Source organism: Dermacentor albipictus, chromosome 1 (assembly GCF_038994185.2).
Source record: "Dermacentor albipictus isolate Rhodes 1998 colony chromosome 1, USDA_Dalb.pri_finalv2, whole genome shotgun sequence".
Lineage (NCBI taxonomy): Eukaryota > Metazoa > Arthropoda > Arachnida > Ixodida > Ixodidae > Dermacentor > Dermacentor albipictus.
Genome location: NC_091821.1, coordinates 179,015,678 through 179,035,500, shown reverse-complemented (window position 1 = coordinate 179,035,500; position 19,823 = coordinate 179,015,678). Strand labels below are relative to the sequence as shown.

The 19,823-nt window shown below is 44.8% G+C and overlaps 1 protein-coding gene across 1 annotated transcript in view; it reads right to left on the bottom strand.

The window, feature by feature from the left end:
* Positions 1 to 19,823, bottom strand: part of LOC139052840 (type 2 phosphatidylinositol 4,5-bisphosphate 4-phosphatase-like) — an 88,081-nt gene that overhangs the window by 27,436 nt on the left and 40,822 nt on the right. Inside the window, exon 6 of the mRNA XM_070529990.1 lies at positions 2,613 to 2,697. Within this exon, the coding sequence (XP_070386091.1) occupies positions 2,613 to 2,697 (85 nt within the window). The remainder of the gene's footprint in view (positions 1 to 2,612; positions 2,698 to 19,823) is intronic.

The following is a 19,823-nucleotide window of genomic DNA, read 5'->3' as shown; positions in this document are numbered from 1 at the left end:
TATAATTATTCGTGCTCAGAATGAGTCAAGCACACCTACCAAGTTGAAATGCACAAGCTTTAACCCTCTCAAGACATGCCCACGAAGTCTGAGCCAATGTCGATTCTGTTCAGCGAAGGTTAACCTGGCACCGTCGAGTTCGTGCACTCGCTATCGGCGGACCTGAACTGAAATGTAAGCAGTTAGGCCGAACAAAACTGCTTTTATAGTTCAATTCTGGCCTTAGCGATTTGAAATCAGCAATACTTCACTTCACACGGCGCGTACACAATAAGCGGTAAGCGGCGACACAGCGCTGTGCCAACATCTGTACGTCACCGTATCTGTAGGCTGTTGGCCGCATTTGCTACGTATATGGGTGGGCTTGTAAGTGCTGCTTTGACGACACATTTCTTAATTTCAGAGATGCACTGTTTGCCTCTGCGTCAAGCGGCAAACAAGAGACGGTGTATTCGGTAATAAGCAGCATAAACAACCGCCTCGCTCATTTATACCAATGCCGTGTGAGCGATGGCATTCACGCGTTTTCGTGAGAGAACAACATGGCCTACAAATGAGCCCTTATGCGAGCACAGTTTTCTCTAATAATGCTCTATGGCACGCTAAAACTGTATGTATGATGGAGTTAAAGAAAAGCGAGAATGAGTTAACGGCCCGTAATATATGTATCTGGATCACAGTTGCCGTTGTTTAAGTGGTTCGGCCGCTCATATTGACTCGTCTCAGGGTGTAACAGCATGGCACATATGCACAGATACGCATGTTTTGATACATTTTGACATATCAGCGATGGACCTTCTCCACAATATTTGACGATAACAACAACCTGCGGCTGTAAATGTCGATGCAAACAAGTGCACCGCTTTAATAGAACCGACGCAGAAGTCTGCGCTTGAAGACTTTTTGAATATGTGAAACGTCTAAATAATGTGTAAAAAGAATACAAAAAGTGATGCCCAAGTGCAGAAATCAGTGACAAATTCCAAGGCAGCCGTGCCGCTAAACGGAACTCAGCGTGCCTTTATCGGCTGCACTGTTTGCAGAACAGCGCACTCAGGCCTGCTCACCCAGTAGTCATAGAGTGCTACATGGCTTCAGGAACGACCTGCTGTCCCAAAGAAGCCATCAATAATGATTTGTGATCCACGAAACGCACAACTGACGTGCACTCAACGTGGGTGCCGGTACACAAATCAACCGGCGAAAGCCCCTGGGACCCTTCCAAAACATTTTGAGCGGCGTGCGGCAGAGGGCAGCACAGGAAAATGAAAGAGGTGGATTGTACGCAACCTTCGATTTGCAGATGAAACTGTTCTGTTCAGCAAAACTGGGGACGAGTTACAACAAATAACCGAGGACCTTAACACAGAGATTATAAGAGTGGGGTTGTATGCAGAAGACAAAGATAATGATCAATAGCCGGGCAAGGGAACAAGAGTTCAGGATCGCCAGTCAGGCTCTAGAGTCTGCGAAGGAGTATGTTTACCTAGGTCAATACTCTCAGGGAACCCTGATCATGAAAGGAAATTTAAAGAAGAATAAAAATGGGTTGGAGCACTTTCGGCAGACATAGTCAGATCCTGGCTGGAAGCTTACCATTATCAATCAAAAGTAAGGTGTACGATCAATGCATTCTACCGGTGCTGGCATATGGGGCACAAACTTGGAGACTGACAAAGAAGCTCGAAAACAAGTTAAGGACCACGCAAAGAGCGATGGAATGAAGAATGTTCGGCATAACGTTAAGGGACAGGAAGAGAGCAGTCTGGATCAGAGAGCAAACAGGGATAGCCCATATTCTAATCAATATTAAAAGAAGGAAATGGAGCTGGGCAGGTCATGTAATGCGTAGGTTAGATAACCGGTGGACCATTAGGGTTACAGAATGGGTGCCAATAGAAGGGAAGCGCAGTCGAGGATGGCAGAATTCACACGTGTTAGCTGGAATTGGTTGGCGCAGGACAGGGGTAATCGGAGATCGCAGGGAGAGGTATTCGTCCTGCAGTGGACATAAAATAGCCTGATAGAGAGCAGTACGTTCCGCTCTAGAGGCACTGGTACTGGCTGGTAGTATTGACCGAATGAGCCACTTAATATGTGACATTTGTCCCTTTGACTTTCGATCGCAGTCACGAATTCCGTGGTTCAAAAATTCACCGCTGTTTTCTGTTTCTGTGGCAACTTGAGAATTACCCACCACTTAGGCGAATTGTTAGCTCGGAAAGGCAGAGTTTGAGGATGTGCGGCACATTACCTGGAGAGGACCCAGACTATTTAAAGAAAGAGACATGGCCTATCCGTACTGTGTGAGACCGTTTTGCTATCAGAAGAGTAAACTTAATGGGAATGCAGATGGTCTGAGTCGCTGCCCCTCGTTTTCTGTTGCAGTATTGCAGACTCAGCATTGTTATTCATAACGAGTGATCTCATGCACAGTACTAAAAATGGATGCTAGTTAGTTAAATGGGGTTTAATGGCGCAAAAGCGGCTAAGGCTATGCTGTGCCAAACACGATGCGCAATAAATGGATGCAATAAAAAATTTAATGTTGCTTCCCTTTTAAGTCATGTTAAAGCACCAAGATATGCGAGGTCAAAACAATGAATACGTACCATGAGAATCATCACAAATACAACAAGAGCAGCTCCGATAAAAATGCAAAAAATAGACTTCTTGTTAGAGCGATTAACAGTGGATCTGTAAAAGAGAGAGAGTAAAAAAACATCAGACTATGGTAATACCTTTAAGAGCGCTGCATGCGTTGCGAGTGTGTGTGTGTGAGAGAGAGAGAGTGAGAGCTAAAAAAAGAGAAAAAAGAAAAAGGAAAAAAAAATCACTTGCTACTTAGGCTGAAGCTATCACTATCTACATTGCAGACATTTTAATTTCACTGTGCTTTGGCTAAGATATGTACTGTTCTCCTCTTTCAGTTACGCCTATTATGACTCAGTAGCATTCACAAATACGGTAATTCAATGAATTCCTTATTTGGAATAGCATATGAACTTTACAGGTACACATATGTGCATTTAAATACAAAGACTTAGACATCCCAATTTTACGTTGCTAAATGTCATGGTACCTTAACATATCCCCAGACAATGAGTAAAGCAATAAGAATTTCTATTAGGCACTAGTAACATGCCACAAAGTTAAAGAATTGACCACAGAAACAACCTTTAGCCTAAGCCTGCGTGCTTTCTTTGCTTGCCAAACTGCACATACGCAGCACTCAACTTTTCTTCTTATATTACTGGTAACGGAAACACAGAAAGCTGTAATATATTGTAAAGAACGGCGGGTTGCACAACAAGATTGTCACCTTGCCACCCGATTACGACAAGGGGTGCAAGACGCGCACCTCCCGCTCTCCACCTCTCCGTGCTGCAGCTGCGAGGCGTTCAAAGAAGCGACCTTTGCGCTGGAACCCGCCGCCTTCCTCCAGCCCCTTCGACATGGTGACGGGACGAGTTTGGTGTGTGGACAATGATTCCAGAGTTCCTCAACGCGGCGCTGATCCGACACGCCTGAAGAAGCTACCGCGGGAAAGTCTTATTTTTGCGCTCTCACGGTTCCGCATGTTGCAAAACAACGAGCGTCCCTCGAGCGGCGTCGATTTTCCGGAACGGCACCACCTTCAACGCGGTCGCTTGGGCTTCGGAATGTGTGTGCCTTTGTGTCTGTAAACTGGTCTTCAGAGCAGCTGCGAGTTGGTGGTGTGTAAACGAACAGCCGCCGCGTCGTAGGACCAGCGGATCGAGTGTATAAAAACTGTGGTTGTGCGAATGTTGGACACACTTCTCTTGAGCAGTCATGTTAGACTGGTTCACTTCTCTCATGCAGTCATGTTAGACTGTTACTCTTGTTCTCAAGCAGTCATGTTAGACTGAGTTAATTTCTGTAAATAAACCCCTTTTCCCCGTTCTCGATGAGAAGCAGTTCTTCACTACCTCAACGATCTCAGCGTAAATAAGTTGGACGACGGCATGGGCCAGCTACCTTCGAATTCATGCCGTATTCCAATCTTGGCAAAGGACCACGGACGAAGGGATTGAGCCCCCAATCCTGACAACTGGTGGCAGCGGTGGGATGGACTTTGCGACATGGTGCTGTATCTGCGGTGAGTGCTTGGTTTTTGCTTTGACTCTCTAGGCTTCATTTTGTGGTTGTTCTGTTTAGAACAGTAGGGAAGCTAGATTGTTGTGTGTTAGCTAGGTTGTGTTTTCCTAGCTAGATTTAGAGAGCAGAATCAAGGCAGTAAAGCAGCAGTCATGGAGTTAAGGACACTGCTGAGAGACGAGTTGTTGATTGTTGGTGAGGAACTGGGCCTAGATGTACGCAAGGAAATGCTCAAATCGGAATTATTGGAGCTAATTTCCAATCAGGCCAGTGAGCAAGATATTGAAATGGGATTGGAACTTCTCAAAAAGAGAGAGAAACGGGAAAAAGAAAGAGAAGAACGGGACAGAGAAAACCGCGAGTTTCAGTTAAGGAAAATGCAACTTGAACTTGAAAGCAAACGTTTGGAGTTGCCTCAAGGAAGTGAAGGCGCTCTGGGTCGATCAAGTGAGGCAGAATCATACCGCATGGACAGGCTATTAAAGCCATTTGAGGTCGGGACCGACATAGGCTTGTTCCTATGCAATTTTGAAAGGACTTGCGAGAAGATGAACTTCGGCCCGAGTACATGGCCACAGCGGTTGCTGTCTATGTTGCCGTGTGAGGCGGCGGAAGTAATCGCCAGACTAAGTGTGCAGGATGCATATGATTATGCGAAAGTTAAGGCTAGTCTCCTGAAGAAATACCGCCTTTCAGCCGAAGCTTTTCGGCAAAGGTTTAGGAGCACAGGCAAGAAAGATAGCGAGGGCTATCCGGAGTTTGCGTATAGCTTAAAGGCCAACCTAGTCGAGTGGCTTAAAAGCGCGGAAGCGTACGACAGCAGAGACATGATCATTGAATGCATGTGTCTAGAGCAGTTTTACAAAACCATCCCCCAAGCTGTGAAACTGTGGGTGCAAGATAGAGGTAATGTAAACACTGTGGAAAGGGCGGCTGAATTAGCCGAAGAGTACGCAACCCGTAGAAAGTTGAACGCCGAGGAGGGAAACTGGGACGGTCGAAATGGACCGCGGAAACCATTTCCGTTCAAAAAGGGTGCGCAAACTAGACGATCGAAGCCTGTAGACATGGCGGAAAAGCCCGCAGAAAAGAGCGAGGAGAAACTTAACGGAGAAACCGCACAAGAACAGAAAAGAAAGTTCGGATCTTTTAGACCAATTCGCTGTTACAAATGCCACAAACTGGGACATATAGCTGTAAACTGCGAGAAGCCTAGCGTAGTTTTTTCCTACGTGGAGGAAAAAGATGAGAATATGGAACTTTTAAGTCCGTATCTCCACAACCTGCAAGTTAATGGAAAACCATGCCGAGTGCTAAGAGACAGTGCCGCCACGCTGGACATTGTCCATCCGTCCTACGTGATGGTAGGTGACTACACCGGAGAAGTAGCATGGATAAAACAGGTTGTAGAAGAACACAGCGTGTGTCTGCCCATGGCCAAAGTCAAAATCAGTGGACCATTCGGGGAGCTAGAGACTGAGGCTGCAGTTTCCAAATTTTTGTCACTGCAGTATCCCTACATCTTTTCGAATCGTTCGAATCAGTTACTGCGTGACAGAGGGCTCAAACTGGGAGAGGGCATAGTACAGGCATTGACCCGAGGCCAAGCTCGTAAGATCGCGGCGCTTTCGGCTGAAAGGGCTCAAGCTCCTCCAGCTGAAGCAGAAAAGGGGATAGCTTCAATACCCGAATCCGAGCTAGGCCCGAGGGACAAAAGAACAGTTGAGGAGAGCCTGCCAGTTGACCAGCTCAATGAGAGCGTAGCACTAGAGTGTCAGAGTTCTAGCCTGCAGGAAGAGCATGCAGACGCGCTCCCAAGCGAGACAGGGTCGTTATTATCACCGGCCTCAAAGAACTTTGATCAACTCTTACGCGTGGATAGAGAGTCACTGGCAGCTGAGCAAAAGAATGATGAGATCTTAACTAAATTACATGACACAGCTAAAGAAGGCATTGCTAGGCGCAACGTAACGATACATGAGAAAGGAGGTTTGTTGTATCGGCATTACAGAGATCGAAAGGGTAGGATTTTAGATCAGTTAGTCATACCTACTAAGTATAGGGAGGACCTTTTGAGTCTTTGTCATGGAAATGGGTGGTCCGGCCACCTAGGCATAAACAAATCAAAGGAAAGATTGCTTATGGAATACTACTGGCCTGGCTGTTTCAAAGATGTAGAAAACTTTTTAAGATCATGCGACGCCTGCCAGCGTTCTGGTAAACCAGGAGAAACTTGGAAAGCTCCACTGAAGGTAGTGCCCTTAATAACAGAGCCTTTCAGACGGCTTGTAATAGACACGGTAGGGCCTCTTCCAAAAACAAAATCAGGCTACAGGTACTTGTTTACCATGCTGTGTCCGGCTACCAAGTTTCCAGAAGCAATCCCTTTGAAAAAGCTCAGCTCCACCGAAGTAGTAGACGCGCTTTTGACAGTGTTTGCACGAGTTGGGTTTCCAGCCGAAATTCAGGCAGATCAAGGGTCAGTATTCACGAGCGCACTGACTTCCACATTCTTGCAAAAGTGCGGGGTAAAGTTAATACACAGTTCTGTCTATCACCCTCAGTCAAACAGTGTAGAGAGGTGGCATTCGGTGCTTAAGCGAGTTTTGCGTGCGCTCTGTTACGAGCACAAGGAGGACTGGGAGAACTGTCTGCCGGCAACTTTGTTTGCTTTGCGAACGGTTCCACATGAGGCGACAGGGTTCTCACCAGCAGAACTAGTGTATGGGAGGACACTCCGGTCTCCACTGAGAATGTTAAGAGAGATGTGGGAGGAAAGAGGGGAGAGTCCAACCGTGGTTGACTACGTGCTGAATTTATTGGAACGGCTAAGCGCAACCCGAGAACTAGTCGGAAAGAACATGGAAATAGCTCAAAGGAACGCCAAATTCTATTACGACAAGAATGCGAAGCTTCGTACGTTTAAAGTTGACTTAACGATGAAAGCGGAAAAGTGTAGGTTTGGATGTTCGCAGGTTACTTATCTGGGCCATGTTGTCGGTCAGGACATGAGACGGCCGGCTGAGCTGAAAATAGCGACGATTGGAGATTTTTCTCAGCCGCGCACGAAAACGGACGTTCGTTCATTTTTGGGACTTGTGGGGTACTATCAACGGTACATTCCGAATTACTCGCAATTGGCAAGTCCATTAACAGACGCCCTCCGAAAGGGAGCACCGAGTAACGTACACTGGGATAAGGACAAAGAGAACGCTTTTCAAAGTTTGAAAACGCTATTGGTTTCTCGCCCTGTGCTTCGCGCGCCAGACTACACAAAGGAATTCATAGTTCAATGCGACGCAAGCGACAGAGGTATGGGCGTGGTACTTAGTCAAGTCGGCGACGATAACGAGGAGCATCCTATCCTCTACGCCAGCCGTAAACTAAATGTAAGAGAGGAAGCCTACAGCGCTTCAGAGAAGGAATGCGCTTGTTTGGTTTGGGCCGCCCAGAAGTTGTCGTGTTATTTGTACGGAGCGAAGTTCATCTTCGAGACCGACCACTGTCCTCTGACGTGGCTCAATCAAATGTCACACAAAAACGGCCGCTTGCTCCGATGGAGCCTCACTCTCCAAGAGTACAACTTCTCCGTTAGATATAAGAAGGGAAAGTTGCATAGCAATGCGGATGGTTTGAGCAGGCTAATTTGAATTCTGCGTTTGAGGGTCCCGCCTAAATTTTAGGGTTACTAGTGTTAAATTTATTAAGCGAAGAAGATCCCCTCTCATTTAGCAGGATTCCCTCCATGATTGCTGAATTTGTCAGCAGGAATTTGCTTCAGAAATTGGCATAGTGAAATGCAGCATTTTTTTTGTTTCTGCACTTATGTTGTTGTTGTTTTTTTTGAAGCCTAGCGAGTCTAAAGTGAGAGCCAATGCACGTCATCTCGGCGCAGAGCCGTGTTGTGGGGTTCATTTTGCAGTTGCCTGTCCTTGTTGGATGTTTTGGGGCGGTGACATCAATGCACAAGTGGTCGCTGCGAGCCAAGACATCAATCCCCCCCTGACCAGCAGCCGTTCTCTTCCTGCCTAGCGGTTGTCAGCGCTAGACAGTCGAGACTTTTGGGGCCATGGAGGCGCTGTAAAGAACGGCGGGTTGCACAACAAGATTGTCACCTTGCCACCCGATTACGACAAGGGGTGCAAGACGCGCACCTCCCGCTCTCCACCTCTCCGTGCTGCAGCTGCGAGGCGTTCAAAGAAGCGACCTTTGCGCTGGAACCCGCCGCCTTCCTCCAGCCCCTTCGACATGGTGACGGGACGAGTTTGGTGTGTGGACAATGATTCCAGAGTTCCTCAACGCGGCGCTGATCCGACACGCCTGAAGAAGCTACCGCGGGAAAGTCTTATTTTTGCGCTCTCACGGTTCCGCATGTTGCAAAACAACGAGCGTCCCTCGAGCGGCGTCGATTTTCCGGAACGGCACCACCTTCAACGCGGTCGCTTGGGCTTCGGAATGTGTGTGCCTTTGTGTCTGTAAACTGGTCTTCAGAGCAGCTGCGAGTTGGTGGTGTGTAAACGAACAGCCGCCGCGTCGTAGGACCAGCGGATCGAGTGTATAAAAACTGTGGTTGTGCGAATGTTGGACACACTTCTCTTGAGCAGTCATGTTAGACTGGTTCACTTCTCTCATGCAGTCATGTTAGACTGTTACTCTTGTTCTCAAGCAGTCATGTTAGACTGAGTTAATTTCTGTAAATAAACCCCTTTTCCCCGTTCTCGATGAGAAGCAGTTCTTCACTACCTCAACGATCTCAGCGTAAATAAGTTGGACGACGGCATGGGCCAGCTACCTTCGAATTCATGCCGTATTCCAATCTTGGCAAAGGACCACGGACGAAGGGATTGAGCCCCCAATCCTGACAATATGAAGATGCAGAAGTGACTTTCACAAGTATACGTACACAACAGAACAAAATAAGAGCTAAACACCTATACAGCACAGGAAAATAAAATTATCAAATATATTGTGCTTCAAGCCAGATCGCACAAATACGTTCTTATTCATTCTATCACATGTTCAAAGCTAACAGAAAGCAACAGCTTCACGATCACTTTTAATGTGTGATGAGAATGAAATAAACACAACAAGCATTTGTTTCCCACTACATGTGCTTCATGCAAATGAAAACTTCAAATGTGTACACACACACATGCGCAGTGTGAAAAACTGTACAGCAACATAGTGTGACAATACAGTGACGGGGTAACAAAATACCGACATATATATGCATCTTTTCTGATGCGAGTCCATTATAATAAAAATACAATAAAGCAAGGTTGCAAACTGGGCAATTTGGTATGGTTGTATGGTGTAACATTGCAGAAGTCACAGGAATCTAATATATGAACAGACAGACAAACTACTATGTACAGTTGTTGTGAGGAAAAGTCTGGAGACCACGGGTTCCACAAAAACTTTCCTTTTTTTTCTTCTTCTCTCTCTCTTTCTTTGCTGTCTAGGTATGCAGGCTGAAATCATGTGGCACAGTTTATGCGAACCTGTTCGACCATTGCAATGCACTGAGAAAAACCCACATTGCATGGCTGTGCTAGAACATTGTCTAATTTTCTGTTGATGCCATGGTCTCTAAACCTTTTGTACACAGTAAGTCAATATGAAAGAGAACACCTAATTTTCTTTTAAACATCATAATTTTCCGTATTCATGCACTTAAACAGATTTTGTCCCTACCTATGACTGCCCAAGGCCTGAAATACAGGTTTGCAGTACAAATAAAAAGCAAGAAACCTTTTGAAGCTGGGTTCCCTGTCTCATGAGACCTAGAAAAATCAGTGCTGCAGACTAGAGCTTATCAGTGGCATCAAGTAGGGTTGCAGTGAGCCACTGTGAAATTCAGTGGTTCTTGTGGTCCCCCAGTGTCACCAATGCCACCAGTCATGCCTTGCCAATCTCACAGAGCCTCATCGGACACATAACTATTAGGGTCCAACGTTCCAAAGCTGAAAACTGTGGCTCTTAGGGTAGCTGCCGTGGAGGGTTCCAGATTATTTTGGCAAAGTGGGAGTTTTGAACATGGAGCTAAATCCAAGTACAAGAGGTTGCAAAGGGGCACAGATGACTGTTGGCTCGCCAGTGGGTCATAAAGCACGATAGGAATATCACGTGTGATCCACAATGGGTCATGATGCAGAGGTACTAGAACATCGAGAAGTGCTGTCATTGTGAACATATCAGTCTTTAAACCTGCCCTTAGAATTTACCAGTTAAGGCCTTCAATCATTTTTTGTAAGTTATTTCCAGCATTGCTGAACAGGACTATGTCATCTGTAAGGCACAGGTTGCTGGCATATTCCCAGTTAATCTTCACACCTAATCATTCCCTATGAAACATCTTCCAAGCAAGTAGTGAATTGGAGCGATTGTTTCAGCCTTTCGAACACCCTTCCCAAGTGGTATTTTTCTACTATTTTTGTGAACAATTAAAAGAGCTGTGATATCTGTAGATATTTCATAAGATATCCATGCATGCTTCCTCTACTCGACTATGCAGTGCCTCCATGACTGCTGGTATCTCAAGTGAATAAAATGCCTTTTGATTCTAAGAGGGCAATAAACAGAGGTTGGTTATATATTCTGGATTTCTCAATTACATGATTGGTAGTAATCCCAGTTAGTTTAAGTGTTGCCCCCGTTATATTTGAAATTGCCATAGTGAATAATTTGTACAAAATCTGAAACAGCCGAATAGGCCTATAATGTTTCCACTCTTTAACATAATTTCTTAAGGATTATTATTATGTTGGTGTTCTTCCAAGCCTCTAACACATTTACGATACACTGTCTATAAAGAGTAGCATGCTTTTCAGTACAATATTCTTACCATCTTTCATCGGGTCGACTGTTAGTCTACCTACTTATGCAGCTTTTCTCCTGGACATGTCTTGCAAAGCCCTTCCAACTCTACCCCTAGTTATAAATTTGACTTCCAGTTCTTTGCTGCAACTATGTCTAACCATGGCAATGGGTACCGTACAGTTCAGTATAGAATTTCTCTGCAGCCCTTACTATATCACTGAAATTCCTGGTGACATTTCTTCAATTAAGACTGCACACATCACCTGCAACCCATGCCAAAGTCAAGGAGAGGAGGCCTTGGTTCAGACAGCCGACATGCTTGCCAAGTTCTACAGGGAATATGAGAGACTGCAACAAAGCAATAGGAGTAGCAGCCAAAATTGGCAACCGTTAAGAGAGAGACACAACTCGGACCTCGGAGATGAGAGAACACCACTGAATGTAAAAGTTTACTTATTTTGTGGCTCTCTCCTTCCCCATCTCAGCAAACGTGAAACTATTGCATGTGAAGCAGCGTTGATTCAGCATCTGTTCCAAGCAACCAAAAGCACTGTCAAATGCTGGCGGACTACTTGGCGCCATAGCACATGTGCAGCAGCCACGCTCCCATAGCCTTCCCCTCATTGCCACAGAAAGTTGTCTGGGAGTATAGACCGTTAGGTTGACCACTTTCAAAGTAGACACATTTGCCACATCATAAGGTGCACAATTAAGTTAAGCTTTACAGTTAACAATGCAATGTTTAAAATCCTAGCTTGCTGCACACCATTTTCTTGCATATCTATAGCATATAAGGTAGAACCTAGCTTGATACTCTAAAGAAATTTTTCAAGAAAACATTTAAAAATACGCAACATTCAACCCCTTACTCTGTACCATGTTATTTCTAGAAGTGATCAATTCTGGGTGAACAACAGTAGCCTTAGCCTGGAGCCAATGTTTCGATAAGCAGACTTATCTCTGTCAGCAAAACTGCAAGACAACTTCCCTTGTTGAAATATTGCTTCGAGGATAAGGCCTCCATTGTTCACCCTACATTGATCACTTTGTTTCCATCTTTCCGTGAGCCCTTTGTCTTGTCTAGGAGGCTAATGACATTTATATTTTGTGTGAAAAGCTATATTGATCGGAGAGAGGAAAAATAGAAGAAGAAATGCAGCGCTGCCTTTGTATAAACATTTCATGGATTTAAAATTGGAGAAAGTGATCACATGTAAAGTGCCCAGATCTAATGCCACACAGATGTTTTCCATGTACTATTTTTCTTCTAAAGAGTGCATTTAATGTTTATTGGTCAATCTTTCAATAGGTTCCTCCAAACAGCTCACTGGCTTAAATGGATCCGCTGTGCCCTGCAGGTGCTAATCATAGTTGGTGCCCTGCAAGGACGCTTCCGAGCAGCAGCTTGGCCCTTGAGCACTGTCAATGAAACCAGCGCAGTGTGGGTCCAGTGCTCTACCTATCCTGTAGTCGTTTTTTACCTTGCAGTTTTCTTAAGCGCTGAAACACATCCTTGTCTAATCAGTACTTTATGAAGCCTCTGGGCCTCAATGCACAAGAAAAAATTGGAGGACGCTTAAGCTTCGCATTCAAGAGTGGGACGCGACAGCGTTCCCGTCGACCCGCCAAGGGGTATAAGACAATGCGCTACGGCACAGCGATCACTTACGATGCGCCCCGCATCGGACTTAGCGCCCACCTATCACGCGGTGAGCGTCGAGCAACGCAGCGTTCGGCGTGGCAACGAAACGTGCGCCTGAGCGAACGGAACGAACCAAAGAACTCGGTGTCTCGGAGGGGAAACGATCTACGCCAGCCAAACGTCGTGATCGGCACGGGCAGAGAGATAGATAGTAATCTAAACCGGGAGCACGGCGAAGCGTCGTCAGGGGAGAGGGAGTCCCGCGACGCGCCTGGCAGTGGTCCCAATGCGGGCGCGGCGCGCCTCCTGTCGGGGCAGCGCCGTACATTGAGGAGGGAGTCTTCTGTGTTTGCCGCAAGATGGCTCTGCGTGTGCGGAAAGCGCAGAAGAAATGCAGCGGAAATTCACTTCGCAACTCGTGTAATTGCGACTTCTGTACGTTACATGTTCATAATTACCGATATACACCGCATTATAACTTTCCACGGCTCGTTTCGAAGGCAACACCGCATTCACTAGAGGCGCGTTTGCACCGCTTGGAAGCATCGAACTCGTGGCTGAGTGGTAGCGTCTCCGTCTCACACTCCGGAGACCCTGGTTCGATTCCCACCGGGCCAATCTTGGAAGTTGCTTTTTATTTATGAAGCGCCTGCCGTGATTTATCGCTCACGGTCAACGCCGCCGACACCGACGCCGACGACACCGGCTTTTCTGCGACACGAGCTCCTTAACGCTATCGCGTTAAAATGGCTTGCATCTCAACTATGTCTAGGCAACAGCTGATGCATTGACACCAAGTACTGAAGGAGACATGGGTGCCAACAGAAACATCAGTGGTTTACACGCACTCTGTAGTGCCTGGGTGAATTCCTTTCTGTTTAAAAGCTAGCCATTTTCCAGCTTAAGGGTACGTGACATTTTATTTAATTTTTGAATGTCATACATTTTCCCCCCCTCTGCCCAGGATATGGAGTAGGTCACATAAGACCATCACAGTTAGCATTTTTCAATTCATACTTGCAATCAGTACTGTGGTTTATGCAGTCACATTCAGGCATCAACAGCAGCATTTGTAAGAGCAAATAAGAGAACCTTTTGGTATTTTTTCACAAATGGTAACCCAGCTGTGTTTCTATCAATCAACATAGAGCCTCTCTTGTGCTTCCAATGTCCAATTTCAGTCGCCATCACAATCGCATTTTGCGTGGCCTATTACGCCAAATTCCCCAGGCACATGATGGCGTTGGTGTCAGAGCAGTTTCTGTGAATGACATTTATTATGAGTTTTTCTCAACAAAAACTAATGTAATGATCACATTCCCAATACTTAATTCAAGTGCTTTTCATTGCACCCAGTCATTGCTGCAATGGACTCCGAATGACACGTTTGTTTTGCCAGGTGCCAAACTGCCAAAAGAGCACTCAGTTAGGCAAAGTGCACTTGCTCAAAGTGACTAAATTTGTTAGTCCAATATCTAGGCTGGTAGATTAAACTCAAAACTCTCAGCCTTTCTACAATAAAAAAATGGCTTATCAGTTAAGCAAACGAAAGCCAAGCTTCTATTTTTGAATTTTGCACCTAAATCACGGCACTTACAACGTTATTGTGGCATCACAGATTTTGTGGTATTTTAGTATACAGTAAAACCTCACTATAATAAAGTTATTAACATTGGTAATTTGCTTCTTTACATCAAAATTTTGTTATACTGTTAGTTATGGAGGGTTTTATGGCGCAAAAGCAACTATGGCTATGATGCGCCATTCACAGGGTGAGAATATATATTTTGATGAAAGTGCTCCAAGCCACAGAAATTATTACTTTAGAGTTTAAGAAACCTGTTTCTTCTAGAAACTTAAAAATATTGGTGAGAGATACAAGTGTGTTTTCAGCTAGGATCAGGGAGGGATGACTGGTTAGTGTTTTGTAAAGTTCATAAAAATATTTCTTTTTTCCTCCAATGCCAGACATGTTATTAGAATGTGATCCATAGTTAGATGTTCTTGGCATTTATTACAAACCGCTTATTCTTCAATTATCAATAAAAAGTTATGTGTGTGTCCAATACGAACGCGACATAGAATAATTTCCATGAAAGGTTCCTGGTGGTATGAAGTCTTCTACTCCTGTAATATGGGCTTTACTATTTGTAGTTCGTTGTTAACTTGACATTTCCAATCCTTTTGCCACTTTGAGGTGATCGCAGCTCCGACCACCCAGACACAGTCGTTGAATGGAAGATTTATTTGTGTTAGTCTTTCATGGACTGTCATTGCTGCATATTGGTCAGCTTTCTAATTTCCCGAGATTCCGACGTGGCTTGGAACTCAACAGAAACAAATCAATTTACCGTGATTTTCACTTTCGCCAAGCATTCTCGGGATGCCGTCGAGAAAAGTTCGCACTCTGATTTTCTATGGAAGGAATTAAGTGAACTGAGAGAATCTGTGTAGACAACTGCTTTTTTGTTATCTCCTGTTACTGTTTTTTCCAAAGCCATAAGCAGGGCGCACACTTCGGCTGTAAAGGCCAAAGCAACTTAAGACAATTTTGCCAGTGTTCCGATACAACTGCACTTCCAACATGTTCATTTGTCTACGACCCGTCAGTGTAAAACTCGAAGTAGTCATTGTATTTTTCTTGCAATTCTGAGAAATCTTGCACGGTGTTTCTTTTTTCTTGTGGCATGTAAGAATGAAATCACAAAAGTGTGCAACATCATACCACGGAGACAGTTTGTTCGGTCTTTTCATGACTCGGAGTCTCACTCGGAACATTGTAGTTTTGGCACATTTCTTCTAAACAAAGGATACGTAGTTTGACGCTATGTGGTTTGTTCGTATAGTGCATTCTCTTTGTGGTGTAAGTGACAAGTGTGACATATATGATAAGGTAGAGCTGTGATTTTGAGTATGTATGAAATTGTGAGCAAGGCTCTTTGGTGCTTCAAACAGGGTTCGTTATTGTCGGCATATAGGCTTTCTACTGGTGAGGTCCTGTACACACCAGCTGCTAAGTGTAGTCAGTGATTGTACGTGAGATCAAGACGTTTGATGTATGACTGCCTTGCTGACCTGTAAACTATGCACCCATAGTCAAGAATGCTGTGCACCACAGAGTGGTAAATACGCAACAGGTATGTTCGGTTGGTGCCCCAATGCTTACGCGATAGGACCTTCAGGATGTTAAAGGGCCCTTCACCAGGTCCGGCCATTTTGAGCTGACAAGCGCAGAGTATACAATGCCGTACAATGCATACAATGTCTGCTAAGTGTTATGTCGCTACGCGCCGTGGAAAGATATCAAATTTCAAACCGAACACTGTTTTCCCTTCTCCTCGCGGCCACCCCGCTCCAATGTAGAGGATGCCGTACACATGCTAGTGAGCCTACGTAAACGTGTTTGTTCTGTGACGTCGCTTGTAGTGACACGTGACCTCGAGAATTATTGAACGCAACATCTGTTATTTGTGTAATCTGTTGCTTGAATAGACGAATTAAGGATTAGAGAAATAATAAGACACACAAACCAAATGTCTGTGCGTTTTTGTTTTACTTTGCACCGCAGCAAGAGAGATGTACTTCCGTTTTGTCTGCTTGTTCCCACGTCATGCAGTCACACGTGCAGTCATGCGTGCAGACGTAGAACCTATGTCGTTTTTTACCGTGTTCTAGCATGCGATCATGCTCTGCGATCTGCTTGCGTTTGCCTCAGTATTTGTGCAGTACTGACTTATACCACTCGTCAGGTGTCCTTGTGCACAGCACGTAAAATTGTGCACTGCGCGAAACGAGACAATCACAACAGCCTGCACCCGATGCTGTCAGCGGAAGCGTGCCTCACTGCGAAAAAAGAGAGGAGAAAAAAAAATGGAGGCGGGGCCTGTGATGTATGTGACACGTGTTTCTAGAGCTCCAATATGGGAGAACGCAGGGACGGAATTCACTTGCGGAGGCTAGACGAGGCAAGTGGAGAGAGTGTCTCTCTTGGCAGTGGCACTCACCTCCTGAAATCATGAGTTCACAGCACTGAAATATTTTTATTTCGGCTATTAATAAACCAATTAGAAAAATTTTTGCGGCAGAACGCTCCCTAGAGGACAGGTAACAACTTCCAGCATATAACCAAAATTTGCTATATGGCCTGATGAGGGGCCCTATCAAGTGCTTTGTCTGCTTTAGTTTTTACGCTGTTAATGTGGGCAATGAAATTTAGTTTATTATCAAAAATTATTCCTAAAAACTTTTGTTCGTGCTTAAATGGTAGTAGGCTTCAGTTTAATTTGAGAGCTGGGTCCGGGTGTAAGCCCTTTTGTGAAAACACGACTGCCGCAATTTTTTGTGTAGAAAAATGGAATTTATTTTTATCGGCCCATTGTGTCAACCTGTTTATTGTTATCTGGATTTGCCTTTCGCACATAGATATACTTGAGGCACAGCCTGCAAATTGCAGGTCGTCTACGTATAAAGAGTACATAATGTTGGACAGTATAACTGAATTTATGATAAATTCATCTTCACCACAAAAAGCATAGTGCTTAATAGGCAATCCTGTGGGACTGCATTTTCTTAAGACTTGGGACAATGTTGCACGCAGACGGACTTGAAATGTTCGGTTTGATAGAAAATCGGCCAGACAGTTGAGCATTCTGCCACGTATTCCTAGCATTGCTACATCTTGTAAAATACCATACCTCCATGTGGTGTCGTATGCTTTTTCTAGGCCGAAAAAGATAACTAGGCGGTGTTGTTTATAAAGGAATGCCTCACGTGTGGTATGTTCAAGACGAACAAGATGGTCAGTTTCTGAGCAGCCTTCCTTGTAACCTCACTGGCGAGTGTGGTTACACAGTAAGTTATCTGTTTCGAGAACATATGTTACTCTTATATTTATTATGCTTTCATATGATCTTGCCATGCAACTTGTTAGTGCTATAGGTCTGTAGCTACTGGGAATATTTGGCGACTTTCTCGCTTTCAGGAAAGGGACAATAACTGCTTTTTTCCACTCTGCAGGCATTTTACCCGTTTCCCAGATTGCATTGAAGAAACACAAGTCTTCCACCGCTTGCTAGGACAGGTGGGCCAGCATAGTGTAATATATTTTGTCAGGACCAGGAGCTGTCTTCTTATCTTAAGAGATTACACTGTTCATATCATGGAACGTTAAAGGGGCATTGAATGGTCTATCTGAACTTCCTGTTGTTGGAAGCTTTTTGTTTTTCTGCGGAATGTTTGTGTTTCAGGAATGTTGCGGAATAGTTTGCTGGGCTAGATATAGTGTAGAAGTGCTGGCCTAATATGCCTGCTTGTTCCTGTAGACTTGTTTGCATGCCTGGAGCTGTATGGGGATTGTTCAGGGAGCATAATCGCCCCTCAACTTGCGAACCTGGTTCTCTTGGATGTGGTTAAGCCGTTGCTTGATGAAATATAACTTTTCCATTAGTTCCCCCCCCCCCACCTTTTTTTTTCTTGCCTGCGGTTATACCTTGCTTTCACTTTCACTTTTTTGAACGACAGAAGATAATCATGTGTCGGGTACTTTCTAAAGATACCCCATGTTTTGCTTTGAGGTTTTTTAGCTTCTGTGCAATCGTTCGTCTGCCAGGGTTTTAGTTTTTTTCTTTAAGAATCCAGTAGATGGGGGAATTGCCTCTTCTGCCGCAGTACTATGCAAGCAGTGATCCTCTCGCTCGCTTCGTCCATGCTTAGGTGATCTAAAATCACTTTATCCACACTGGCTTTTTCGGTGAAGAGGCGCCAGTTTGCTAGATGAAGTTTCCAATGGGATGCTCTACAAGGTAGGATAGGTATTGAGCATGTTAGTTTTATGCATGCCGGCATACGGTCACTACCGTAGGGATTAGCTATTACATTCCATTTGAGATCAGTGAACAGAGATGGAAAACACAGTACCAAATTGAGACACCTCATAGCTCCTGTGCTCCGGGAGCAGTAGGTTGCAGCACCAGTGTTTAAAAGGCATATGCCGTTTGTTAGGATAAAATCTTCCAAGTGTTTGTCCCCTGGTGTCGTTTGTTTTGCTACTGCATAACACGTTATGTGTGTTAAATTTACCTGCTATTAAAGAGGTTCAAGTAGATGGTTTAAAATTAACTCTTCATCGGTTACAGTAAAATGCAAATGCAGTGGAATGTATAGTAAACAAATGGTGATGGTATTGCGAGCTAAAATGGTGACAGCAATGGCTTCTATGAGACAGTTACGTAAGAGTTCTCTGAAATTCTAGTGGATAACAAAAGCCATCTTGAAACTGAAAGGTAAAAGATAGTTTTATTATTTAACATTGTTATCGGGACTTTGTCCTTATTTACACGCTCGAGGGAGTGTGTGTCCTTTGGCGTCGACGACACCAGAATTTTTTACTTGACTTTCATCGCTCCCTCTGAGGTGCTGGAGGACCGAGAGTTGGACAGCGAGACAGTTGTCTCGGGCCTTGGGGTTCGCTTGATTTTAGGGCTCTGTGGGACTGGTGTCTGCAGGGCCTTTAAAGAGGATGGAGCCGCACTGACTGCTTCTACAACAGGGGCAGGCAGAGTCACTCCGGGACCACTATGTGTGGGCTCGGAGGACTCCCGAAACCTCTTGTGACATTGCCCCCATCTGCATCACATCGGCAAAACTACTTCTTGAAAGGTATGAAAATCGCTTTCTTACTTCAAAGAGCGAGATTTTTTAACAGTTAGTGCAATTACTTCCTTTTCTCTTTTCCAGCAAGGGCAAAACCACGAGTAAGCTGAATGGTCTCCTTTGCAGTCAACGCAATGAGGGGAAGAAGTGCAATTGTCAGATTGGTGATCATTGGAGCTGCATTTAGCACAGGTTGTTTGTCCTCAGGATGCATGCGAAGCATGTCCAAACCTCTAACATTTGAAACATCGTCTGGGGTTCGGGACATATGGTCTGACATTTACTTTTATATATCCTGTATGTAGCAAGGTAGGCATTACGCTTGTTCCAAAGGTGAGTATAACATGTTTTGTGGGGATTCCTTGGTCATTTCTGTGGATGACGATTCCTTGTACTTTGGTCACGTTTTGTTCCTGGAAACTCTCCAGCAGTTCCTCCTCGCTCAAGTCAAGAAAGTCTTCCTGAGATATCACACCTCTGCTTGTATTTAGTGTTCTTTAAACTGAAATTGTCACTGTCGCGTTGCCAATACTGTTAAGTTCCGAAAGATTTCGTGCTTGATCTTTGTCATTTAGTTCTAAGAGGAGGTCTC